This window comes from Lichenostomus cassidix, chromosome 17 (genome assembly GCF_008360975.1).
Source record: "Lichenostomus cassidix isolate B80296 chromosome 17, HeHo_3.0, whole genome shotgun sequence".
NCBI classification, from domain to species: Eukaryota; Metazoa; Chordata; class Aves; order Passeriformes; family Meliphagidae; genus Lichenostomus; species Lichenostomus cassidix.
This window is the reverse complement of record NC_139497.1, coordinates 682,501-695,062: the sequence shown is the minus strand read 5'-3', so window position 1 is coordinate 695,062 and position 12,562 is coordinate 682,501. Positions and strand designations below refer to the sequence as shown.

Genomic DNA, 12,562 nt, shown 5'->3' with positions numbered 1-12,562 from the left:
CCTCACAGAAATCTGCTCAGCTCATTTATCCGAGGCACCAATATGATGATGATGAAAGAAGATTGTAACTAAAGAAGAGAGTGATTTACTGCCCTGGGAAGGAGAAGAGAGTGGAATAAACAGCTGAGATCCGGTCAAAACACAAATACTATTTTTTTTGTTGTTGTTGTTATTGTTTTGTTTGGCTTTTTTCCTTTTTTGCCCTTTTTTTGTGGTGCGTGCAGAGCGCGGTCAGGAGCGCGGCACTGGGACTGAGCGGGGCAGGCGCTGCCGTGACCGCCCGGAGCGCGGCCCGGCCCGGAGCCATGGACGATCAGTCCAGGATGCTGCAGACTCTGGCCGGCGTGAACCTGGCCGGGCACTCGGTGCAGGGGGGCATGGCCCTGCCGCCTCCCCACGGACACGAAGGGGCTGACGGCGACGGCAGGAAGCAGGACATCGGCGACATCCTCCATCAGATCATGACCATCACTGACCAAAGCCTGGATGAGGCACAAGCAAAGTTGGTTTCGTCTAATTAAACCTTGTATTTTTATTATTATTATCATTATTATTATTCTTTTTAAAATTATTTTTGGTGTGTGTGTGTGGTTTTTGTTTCTCTCCTTCCTGCTCCTCTGCAGAGACCCGGAGTCTCACAATTAAGAGCAACTTCTTGGGGCCGTAAGAGAAATTAACTAGCAGCCAAGGCAGAGCCAAGTTGCTGTGTAATGATTTCTTTCCTTAAAAGAAAAATAGATGTAATAAATGTGGAAGCGTGCGATGGTTCTGCCATCGCTGTGGCGCACGGGAGGCTCTGGCCGATCCCTGCCCGCTGCCGCTGGACACTGTCCGGAGGATCCCGGCCTTCGCCGCCGGCCATCCGTCTGTCTGTCCGGCCATCCCTCAAAGTACAACTTTGTCTCTTTCTTTCTTTTCTTGTCTCAAAGTGGCAGCAGATGAATTATAAGCCTGACCAGATATTGCTGCAGGAGAGGGTGTGTGTGTGTGAATAAAACCCAAACCAAACCCTGGCTGTATTAAATCACAATAAATACAAAAACAATGTTAACTCCGTACACCTCCCCCCCTCCCCATCTCCTTAATAAATCAGTTCTAATATCGCAGGACTGGGACAAGTGGGGTGGTTTTCCCCTCGTTCGGGCGGTGTTCGCACCAAGATAATTCGGCACAAAGCGCAGCGCGCTGAGGGAGGCTCCGGCCGGCCCTGCTGCCCGCGGCCCCGGGACCCGGCCGGGGGGCGAGCGGCCCCAGCGCGGGGCTCGGCAAGGCGCCATGTTGCTGGAGCCCGCCGCTAACCGCTTGTCCTGTGCTCTCTTGCAGGAAACACGCCCTGAACTGCCACAGGATGAAACCCGCCCTGTTCAGCGTCCTCTGCGAGATCAAGGAGAAAACAGGTACGGGCCGCCCGCGCCGCCGCCGCCGCAGCCATCTTAGCGCTCCCGCCGCGCCGCGCCGGGCCCGGGCGCCCCTGGCGTGCTGCCGGGGCGGGGGCCGCGCCGGGCCGGGAGCCCCGCGGGCAGGGCACCGAGCGGCTCGGGGGGCGGCGGCAGCGCCGGGAAATGGCGCGGGGGTTTCCCCGCACGGCCCCGCGGCCCCGGAGCGCCCGCGCCGCCGCGGTACCGTCAGGCGGGCTGTGAAAGACTTGCCGGGCGGTGTGCCCGCGGGTTCAGCCCCGGGAGCGGACCGGGAGCGGTGCGAGGGGCGGGTTGCCTTGCCGAGCCCGCCGTGCGCTCCCCGACCCGCTCTGTGCCCGGCGCGGCTCGGCGCCTCCCGAGCGCTGGGCTTTTCAACGCCGAAATTCTCAAAAATCAGCTCAAAAGTACAAAAATTTTTTTTCGTCTACATTAACGCGAAAGGAATAAACTCTGCTTTTCTTGGGGACATTTTAGGAGATTTTTTGCAATTTTTTCACATCACTGAATTTATAGAATTTTTTTGAAGAAGAAAATTTGCAAAGTATTCTGCTTTGTAATATGAGAATAAGGGCTTTCAGTGAGAATAATATTTAATGAGAATAATAACATTAAACAATAGTAAGAACATTTAATAATAACAAAAACGTTTATTATAATCTGGATTTAAAAATAAATAGCCATTTATTCACATGCAGCTAAAGCCATTGCCTGGCTTTTTAGCTCTGTGTGATACTCAATAACGTTCTGCTTAATTCCACACTGAAAAAATAAAACTGGACGAAAACAACCCAACGTGAAATCATTGCAAATGTGAGCTGTGGAGCCTGGAGTGAGCGGTTCTCTGTGAATTATGGTGCTTTGCATCCAAGGGTTTCTTTGCTACCGGGGATCCACTTCAGTTCCTGCTGACAGCTAAGCACTAGGGTATTGACTGTGTTGTGAATATTAAGATTGATTCTGCTTTATGTTGCATTATATTACCCGGGATAAGGGGAATGATCCCTCTCCTGCCCTCCCTTCCCACCTACCTACGTTCCGCCTCGGTCGGCTCGTAACCCCTTTCCGTCCTTCCTTGGCTTGTGTTTGTTTCCTGCCTTTCCCTAAACTTCTCTGCCCGTCTTGCTCCGGAGCCAGCAAGCAACCTGCCCTCGGTGTTCAGGCATTTGCAGGAGGCACATTTCAATTAAGGAGGCAGGCGTAGGTCCCTCGGTCACTTTATTTGCAGAGGGCTTAGCCTCAGTGTTTTGAAAGGCAATACAGTCAGCCACATGTCAGAGGTGAGCTGCGAAGAAAACCCGAGTCCTTTCAGCAGCGGGATTACTGGCACGGGCTGTTGCTGAGGCCGCTGCTGTCTCGTCTCGCAGGCGAGAGGGAGCCTGACGAGAGACTCTGGTCTGAAACCTTTCGGGGTGTTTCGGTGGTAATTTATAAGTCGGGATCCTGCATTTGTGCCGCGAGAAGTCGAGCAAGTTTTCAAGTTCTCTCTCTTTTGTGAGGTCGCTGAGAACCAACAAAGAGTGAAGGCGTCTGGCTGCCCAAAGGCAGCTCCTGCCAGCCCCGCAGCACGGCAGGGACACGATTGATGCTCCGGGTGATTGATGGAGATGGATCCACACCTCCACCAAAAACTCCTCCTGGACGGGGACCTTCACTCAGGGTCTCCCGGTTGAGGCAAAATGTCTATGCAGGCTTTAGTTAGTGCGCTAAAGCAAAGAAAATGTGAAAATAAATTGTAGCATGTTTTCTGGAAGCTGTTCTCCGAGGGAACGGCTCAAACAATTTTAAACTGGAAGCGCGAGGAAGGGTCTGAGATGCAGTTAAAGCAGAGGTGTCCCCTCTCTCCTATGGTCTGTGCATTGTCTTGTGGTCTGAGTGCTTAAACCTGCCTCTGATGGGGTCATGCGCCGGCGTTTAATTCTTCCTGATCAGAACCAAAGTTTACCTGGGTGTGGGAATTGCCGTGATGGCTTTATCACTGTCTTCTTCCGAGAGGTGAGGCTGGAGCCTAGCAGTTGTGTCTGTTCAGACAAGTCATGCGATATTTGAGTAATTTTTATATTGAATTAGGTGTTTATTTACATTTTAGTAGTTTTCAGTACAGTCAGCGAGGACTTTGTGAGACTGGCCAGGAGAGAGCATGAGGAGGAATCCTCAGTTTACATTGAGCCACTCTGTCACTCCCCGGCAAGGGTTAATGGATGCATCTCTTTTCTGAAAGCCTCACACAGGGTCAGGAGCTGAAGATTTTTATTTTTTCTCCCTGTGAGGTATTTACCATGTACAAAGCAAATCACTGAGTTGCTGGATTTAGCCTGACATTTCTTTTTTAACATTTTAACATTTTCAAAAGTGCTGCATAATACATTTAAGTGCTTTACAGCTATTAATAGCTGTGTGTATTCTGAGAGGCAACCACAAGGTAGCACGGTGTTCATAAAGAAACTGCCACCTCTGGCTTTAATTAGTTCAAAGGAAAATTATACCAAAGTTCTACCGAAGCCCCTCCAATAAAATAGGAAGATAAGCAAGTGAGTGCCTGGTGACTCCGTTTGGTTGTGCTTTACCCGTTCTCCGAGGTGTCACTGGAAGTGGTGAAGTTGCCTTTGCAGTGCACACTCACATCTGTTGCATACCTGTGTCGCAGTCCGTTTCCTCATGTCCTGCCAGGAGGAATCAAAAACTGATTTGCACCATTCTTTGGGTTTTTTAACAGCTCTTTTTTACTGTCTAAAATACCTTCAGGTTGGTGATTTTATTAAGCTTCCCTCAGGATGTTGCTCTACCTGGGACCCTGGTTATTCTTATGGGCAAAGAAGCGAAAATATATTAATTCTTGTAGTCTTAAAATGTCTTAGGGAATTGCAATTTTTTTCCCAATAGAACAATGTATTATTAGGTCCTGGATTGTGTTTTAGATGATTTAGGTGATTTGGGGTTTTGTCTTTAAAAGTAATTTGTAGAGATAAGATCACACGTTTATAAAAATGTCTGAATTCGTGTCCATAACTGTGTACACATCCACAGTTATTTATTTATTTCCCTAAGTCCAGCAGCAACAATGATAGCTGCCAACCAACCCCGAATTTACTGTCACCACCACCCCTAAATAGCATTCATTTCCTAGTAAAGCCTAATGGCATACATGATGGTTTGCCAGATTTGTGGCCTTTGTGAGGCTTATAAGCAGGACTGACTTGGGAAGATCATAAAACTTAATGAACTTCTCGACTGCAGGAGGTGTCCGCAGGGGAAGCGAAAGGCCTGCTCGGCTGCTCGGGCTGCTGCAACTATTTTTTATGTCTGAAGAGAGAGGATGAAAATGTTCATTAAGAACGTTCTCCCCTTGCATAGATTTTTGTTTTTAGGAATGAATAAAAAAACCTCTGAAAATCAGACAAAATGTGTGTTAACCACGGGGTTAATTCCTTGCTGTTCCTGTGTAGGCTACCTATATTTTTATTGCTGCAGCTGTAAATAGCCGTGCGCTGCATGGCTGTGATTAAAGGGCTGCATCGGGCCCTGCCTGGCTGCAAAGCTCCTTATTGATGACATGGCCCAACTGGCCAGGAACGCCCCTTGTCAATATGCTGCCGAGGCTGTAACCTGGGGTGAGGGGACTCCTTGGAGCAGCACTGGCAGAGTTGGAAAATGTTAACCCCTGGCAGCGCCGTGGGGATGCAAAAAGCCACTCACAGCACTCTGCCCTTGCTCTGCACAAATTTCAACTTTTCAGTGTCTGTAAACTACTGTTTAGTGCCAACAGCTCTCAATAATACACTATAACCTGCAATCCTTACACTATAACCTGCAATCCTGGCAATCGTGCAGGAACATGAGAGAATTCTGATGGAACAATGAAATGGCACTGATAGCATGCATATATATATATGTGTGTGTGTGTGTGTGTATGTTGGCTATTTTCTAAGTATCAGCTGTGATGTTACTGTTACTCACTTTAGCTGTTTAAAATATTTATGTGTGGTCCTGGTTTGTTTTCAAGCTGCTAAATACATACTTTGTTGTTCTCTGACTACCTGAAGAAGTCGGTGCTGTGTGTTTATGTGTGTCCAGCTCAGCTTAAATTGTTCAGCTTTTGTTTCCCATCTCATGTTTCAGTACCAAGGTTTGTCACCGACCCAGTCGTTGTACTTTTGAATGTTTTTTTTTAATTGCCAGCAGATGTATTACAAATGGTGTCCTGCAGCAGAACGTTTGGTCGTTTGCACTGTCCTTATGGCAATGACATTGCTTTTCTTCATAAATGTCCTACCATGAAAAAATAAATTGAATAAAGTGTCTTGATTATCGTTTGGTCATCTGTTTCTAACACATTCATTATTAGCAGCCTAGTTCTTCTGTGGATCTCTACCAGGGCACTTTCCTAGTTGAGAAAATGGCGATTTGGTGGTTATGGGCATTAGAGAAATTCGTGGTATTTTGTCTCACAGAAGCTGAGACTGCACTCCTCATTGCCGGTGCTTCTTGCTGCATTTAAATATCCATCTTCACGTTGAGTGCTGGGATTAGTGGTTCCAGAGATTTTTTTTTCTTCTCTGTAGAGGATAAATTTGGTCCCACTTGTCAATACTAATTTAACCAGGAGCAGGGATGTTTTATTTTATTTTATTTTATTTTATTTTATTTTATTTTATTTTATTTTATTTTATTTATTTCTGTCTTTCATGTCCTTCCATTTATTTTTGAATTCGACACGTGTGTTTGCTTATCTGAAAATACCAAATTATAGCAGTTACCATGTGGTGTATTTTAGGATGCTTGTTGTAAGTTAAAGAATTTTTGCATTCAGAGATAAATTATTATCATGGCATGTAGGGAATGCAAAACAGTCTTTTTTTTTTTTTCCAGGATTTAACACATTTATCAAGCTCTGTTCCTGCAGCTTTCAATGGAAAAGTTGTATGATATGGATATTATGCTGTCTTTTTTCAATTTAAACATTGATTTGTGTGAAACATTAATATAATGATATTTTCAGTCTACCGTAGACAAATATAAGCAGAATTAGACATTCTAAATTGTTACAAACGCCACGCAATATTTAAATCCGAATGAAGGCTGTATTAATAATTACGGAGCGGAGCGTGCGGCAGTCCGGTTTGGATCTGTCCTCAGATTTTAGGCTGTTTTTCAATTCCTCGCACATGATGCAGATGATGGTTGGATGAATATTTTTGTGAGCAGCAGGGATGGATGTGAATCCATGTGCGAGCGAGCCAGGGCAGCGCAGCCCCGAGCGGAGTTGCGCGTCCGGCGGCGCGCTGGAATTAGCTGGAGCTGTCGGAGCGCCGGGATTGACACCCCGAGAAGAATGCTTTGTTTGTTTGCTCAGCAGTCATGTTTAATGCTCTTCGCTTATCAAGGTGATCAGCATGGTTCAGATAACACATGCCTGACACCGCCTGCCTTTTCTCACCAGCGTGTTGACCTTTTGTCACGTTTGCTTTTCTCTGGTAGGCAATTCCTGGCTTTAAGTGTGAATGGAGTAAATAATTCACATCAATATTTAATATAAATTATTAAAGTTTCTGTCAGCTCTTACAGTTCATGCTTTTATAGAGTTGGAGTAGTTCATCAGCCAAACAGATGAATTGTGCAGCTCAGCTGGACATTAGAGCTCCTCCATCGTGCTGCCGGGACTGGGGGAGGAAACAGGGAATTAAATGGGAAAGGTAATGCAGGCTGGTCCTTGAACACCGTGTGTGTTTCAGTAATGCATATTCTTTAGGAAGGCTCAAAGTACCATATAAATATCCAGCATAATTTACTGTTATTCCCATACTTTTTTTCTCCTTGATGTTGCAAGCAGAAATGCAGAAAACCCCACTGATCCCCGGCATTTTCCTCTACTCTTTGTTACTGGCCTTCCCTTGGTGCTCCAGGCCCTTCCTGGGCTTAGGGTGGGAGTACTGCTGTTGGCAAGTAGGGTTTGGGGTTTGGTTTTTTGTCCCCCGCAATGTCCTTTTTCTGTTTTTAAAGACTGATGCGCCGCGCTAAGGTGATGAAGTTTCAGGGATTTTTAGACCTTGTTTATAAATTAAAATTTATATTTTGCAAAGTGACTTGTGACTGAATGTAGATTCTGAAAACATTTTTTAAAGGAGAAAAGCTCTGATCTCTGATTGTAACAGCTCACACACGTTTATTGCGTCAGGAATTGGATAAAGATAGCATGTTTTCCATAAAAGCATATAGTAAAAATCATTATGCACTTACTTTAATTTTATGCTCTTGTAGGTGTTTCGGTGCTTTTGTTAATGATCAGTTCAATGCATGTTGCACAGTCATAGGGACTGTTACAATGTGAATCAGTGAATATCCCATGTAATATGAATCCATCACCTGGAAGGGAGGTGGGTTTGTATCATATGTTTACAGGTCAAACCCTTTTGGTATACTTCAGTCATGCATCAACATTTAAAGCCGATCTCTCATTCCTCATTGTCCAGTAGGTGGCTTTGTCATAGATTATTTAATTTTCAATCATTTATTGTAAGTGGAAAAGGTTATTTAATAATATTATCCTGACAGCATTTTTTAAAAGAACAACAGTTTTCCAGTATGTCCTGTGGTGTATGACGGGGTCAATGGAAGCATCTAGAGAGCTTCAAGTACACAATCTAAATTAGGATTCTAAACAGGCATTACAGATGCTGGTAACTTTGGCAATTATCATTTTGTTTGGTGAACAGTAGTAAAACAGTGTGCGGTAAAAGTGTTTAGAGAGAGAGGATAAATAAATTGAACAGTTTTGCAATGCAAAGTGGTTTGTGGTGTTTTTGAGGATTTCTTGGCTCTTGCTTAACTGCTATTGTGAAGCCTGGAGCAGATTTTCCCATTGCTAATGCCCTAGAAGTATTAATTCACTTTGATATGCTAATTAGAGGGCATTATGCAAGAAATGAGATTAAGTGGCAGCATGAAGCCATTTGCCTGTCAGTAAATTGAGAGCTTTAGCATCAGGAGGAGCTTTGTTTTTTCTGAGTTTCTCTTGGTTTTGCATATAAATAAAATTGATTGAAAGGTCTAGAGAAGCTTCTAGAACATTGGTGGTTCTTTTTCTCCTTCTATGATTATTTAAACTTCATGTTAAAGCCTTTCTCTGAATATTAATTGATCTAATGGGAGATACTGAACATGAAGAATTTCATTGTATTCTCAGTTACTGTATCTTAACAAAAGGAAAGTATTAGAATTCTTTGTGTCATCTGATTTTTGTGGGATTATTTTAGATATATCTTACAGCTTTGTATTCTAACTCTGCCTGCTCACGGCTCCTGTGCTGAGAGCTGTACCTGTGTGGAGGTGGTTTTGCCAGTTGTGTTCTTTTTGGGATTGCTGTGAGGACCCAACCAGCTGAAGGCAAAGCTCGCATTCCTGGCCAATGGGGCTGTGGACATTTGTTACCCCCACTCACCCACAGCGTTTCCCACCATTTCTGATGCAAATCACACATGTATTTTCCTTCGTTTAGGAAGGAAGGGGTTGTAATATTGACCATAGATTTTATTCAACTGTCAGAAATTGTGTTAAAGTAACATTAAGGGATTGACTTACAGCCATAAGAGCGAGGGAATTTGGAGTTAATAGTTAAACTCTGCCCTTAACTCAACTCATTGAACCTATTTATTAGAGCATATATGATACATAAGATCACTGTGCTGAGACCTCTGCTGGAGCAGGATGCTCCAGGATGGCTCAAAGATGAGATGTTCTGATCTAGTTAAAATTTTCCTCTCTTTTTTGAGGTTTGGAGTTTTTGTGTGTGTGTGTGTGGTTTTCATTCAGCCTCTGAGTTGCTTTGCTACAGTTTTAGTTTTCTTTTTGCAGCACTGTTTTCAAAAAAATCTAAGAAGTAATTCTAGAAATTGAACAAAAATTTAGCAAAAAATAAACCCAATGCAAATCCAACCCAAGCCTCTCTAGTCCTCTTTGCCTGAGTGCAGCAGAATGTTGGCTGTTTGAGTGCCCATCTCCTCCACAGATCATTGTTGCAAAGTCAATCAGGGGAGCAGTGCTGGAGTGACAGTGCTTGTTATGAGCCCCAATAGTTATTTAAAAGAAAGGAAAAAGGATAAAAAAATGGCCCAGAGCTGCGTGCGGGGGCTGTTCATGCTGGATGCACATGCTCTCCCTGATCCTGGCAGCTGAAGTCTATCACTGTTGGGAAATTTTTAACATGAACCACATGAGACACAAACCACGGCGGTTTCCCCGGAGCCACAGGGGTTTTCACGTCAGCGCAGGACAAGTGGCACGTGCACTGCGGGTCCCTGCCTGCCGCGCTGCCCTCGGCGCCCGCCCTGCGCGCCCGCGACAAAGGGGCCCCAGTGCACTTCTCATGGGAAGCATGATGTCCCTGGTCGCCCACAGTTCCCCAGAGCTTGGCCCAAAGAATCCCATCAGGAATTTATAATCCAAAACTTTAGTTGTCATAGTGAACCTTTTTGATACTGGAAGGAACAAAACATCACCCGACACTGCAAAGGCAGTTCTCACAGGCAGCGAAAGGAAGCATTGCGGGGCTCCAGCTGCTCATTTTGGGTTTCAGATTGTTGAACAAAAGAGCTAAGTAATGAAAATGTTCTGAGGCCGACCTTAACTTTCCCAGTACCAGTAGACTCCTGATGGTGTTGTTTCAGGAGAAGACGATGCTGGAGAGGAAATGCTGGCATTGCTGGTTTGAGTCCTGGTGGTGCTGTTGACTGGGGAAGAAGCCTCTCTCCCCCTTGGGTGAGGAGGGATGTGGTGACCTCGGTAGGGCAGACCTGGAGCTCTGCAGCTCATGGAAGTGAATACAAGAGCTTGGTTCTCTTATCATTAAAATGGGAATGTTGTCCATCTGATTTTTTTGAAGGTTGTGTTGAGTTGGTGCTGTGTATTAAAAATGAGTATTTTTATCAAGTATTGGGTCTAATTAAAATTGTTACGAAAGAGGTGAACTATCAGCACTATTCACAGTATCCACTTCATTCCACTTCAGCTGCAGCCGAGTCTTACCTTCTGGAGATGAAGAAATGAAGCTTTTCTTAGACTTCTTCTTTTCTTGGCTTTAATCAGGAATGTTTTTTACTCCATGGTTAGACCTCTGCTTAAAGGATATTTGGGTTTCCTGCCTTGGTGGTTGGTTTGCTCTGTATAGAAAGAGAAGGTTTGCTCCCATCGCCGGGTATCGGTGCTCTCCTTGCACGGTAGCTGTTCAAGGCAGGGTGGCACACTCCAAGGTCTGTGCCAAGCACACTTTCATATATTTGTTGATTAAAGAAGCAAGCATGCTTTTAGTGAGGTTTGTAATTACAGAACACCCAAATGTTTGCTTATTTTCTTTCATGTGAGATTCTGGTAGTGTGATTGACTGTCACTAGTAAGAACAAGTTACAGTAGATTGTGCAATGATTCTTATTTGACTTCAAGGATGTATTTATTACCATTTTTGAACAAATTATACTAACATGAAAAGTTGTGGAAATGATTGTGCACTAGATAAGGTGATACATTACAGGAGTGGTTGAGTTTATGGAGCTTTATGCTGAGGTTTTCTCAGAAATTATAGCACAGTCCTGTCACTATAAAACCTGGAGATACACTTGGTAATAACATGCAGTGGTGGGATTTTTAGGATTTCACTTGTTATTCAAATAGAGTGAGAACTATCAGTTTTTCTACCTCGTATTTCTTTCTTTTGTTGCACTGGGTGAAGAGGGGAAAGGAAGCCCGAGGACAGCAGAATGGGTGCTGGGGTGTCGGCACCACAGCCCTGCCAGGTGCCACCAGTGCCACCGGCTCTGGTGCCACAGGGCTGGGGAGGCTTCAGCCCTGATGGGGCTCTCTGGGTACCCAGCACTGGTGTGGGGTGCTGGGGAGATTTGCCCTCCAAAGGCAGCTGAGGATTTTTTTGTGAATTATTTCTTGCTTCCCCTCCACTTGTTAGGGCAGTGACGTGATATCGATATGGAGCTTGGGAACTTATTGACTTGTTGGTTCTTGACCTTTTGACTGTGACCAAGTATAGAAATTGAATGTCTGAAAATTAAATGATAGACTCTTTATACATAAATTCTTGGATGTCAGTGTATTACATGAACTAATTTCGGTTTACCTAAATTTATGGTGTTTTGTGTTCAATAAAGGAAATATTTCTTCCTTTCAATATACCCAGAGTCTAATAATATTGTAGTTGTTAATGCTAAACAAATCCATTTCCTTTTACTGACTGATTATCATAACAGCTGCTGTTTAATCACCGAGATTGTTATGTAACTTTTAAATCTCTAATATTTTGGAGAGGCGCAAGCAGCATCATCTCGCTGCGTAACGGGGTGATGTCATAGGAGCCGAACCGCACGGCTGTGTTTTGTGGGGCTCCAGAATCAAGTTCTTACTTAATTTAGTCATGTTTAATGGGCTGGGAACGTTTGCTGAGCAAACTGCCTGTTTGAAAGGAGACCCAAAATACCGCACAGCCCGCGTCCTGTTCCCACGGAACAAAAAATGGGCGTTTGTTTTTGCACCCTAAGACTGTAGGGCCTGATGAAAATGCCATGCACCGTCCGCTCGTGTCCGATGGAATTAGCTTATTGCTCCTGTGTGCGGCCAGGGCTAACGGCGCTCCGGCTTTGCGGCCAAGAGCGAGACTTGGGCCTCCAAACCGGGGTGACAGAGCCGGGAATATTGTTCTCTCCGAGCGCCGCAATAAGGCTGTGGTCAGCACTAATGTAAATATTTGTACAACAACCATGTTCTACAGCCTCCAATTTAATGGTAAAAATCTGCCCTGAACGCCTGGGTAAATATATGCTGAGAACAGACGCCCATTCACTGGAGAAACAATTGACTTTAGGTTCTTTGTTGTTAAAGTGGCCCCCAGTGATCGGCTGCAGGAGCCGATAGCGGCGCGGGCGCCGTCGGGCTGGCGGCTGGCGGGCAGTGCCCGGCGTGGGGAGCGCATCGCCCCGCGCCGCGCCGCCACGGCAAAGGGAACTTGTCAATGGAAGAAAAAGAACTGTAATCGCACATTTACATATGCTCCTAATTGTTGATTTGGGGATTTTCTATGAATATGGCTTCACAAAACAGATGCTGTTTAAGAAAAGGGGGAACATAATTTTGTGGGCAATGAATTAAGT

At 44.9% G+C, this 12,562-nt stretch overlaps 1 protein-coding gene across 4 annotated transcripts in view; it reads left to right on the top strand.

Moving 5' to 3' along the window:
- The window catches only part of PBX3 (PBX homeobox 3), a 98,049-nt gene that overhangs the window by 622 nt on the left and 84,865 nt on the right, over positions 1 to 12,562 (top strand). For 2 of the 4 annotated variants that reach the window (XM_085076658.1, XM_085076656.1), the window contains exons 1-2: positions 306 to 502; positions 1,324 to 1,397. In XM_085076658.1, coding sequence (XP_084932784.1) covers positions 306 to 502; positions 1,324 to 1,397 — 271 coding nt within the window. Of the gene's footprint in view, positions 1 to 305; positions 503 to 1,323; positions 1,398 to 12,562 lie in introns of those variants that run through there. The other 2 variants (XM_085076657.1, XM_085076659.1) reach the window with 1 other exon arrangement.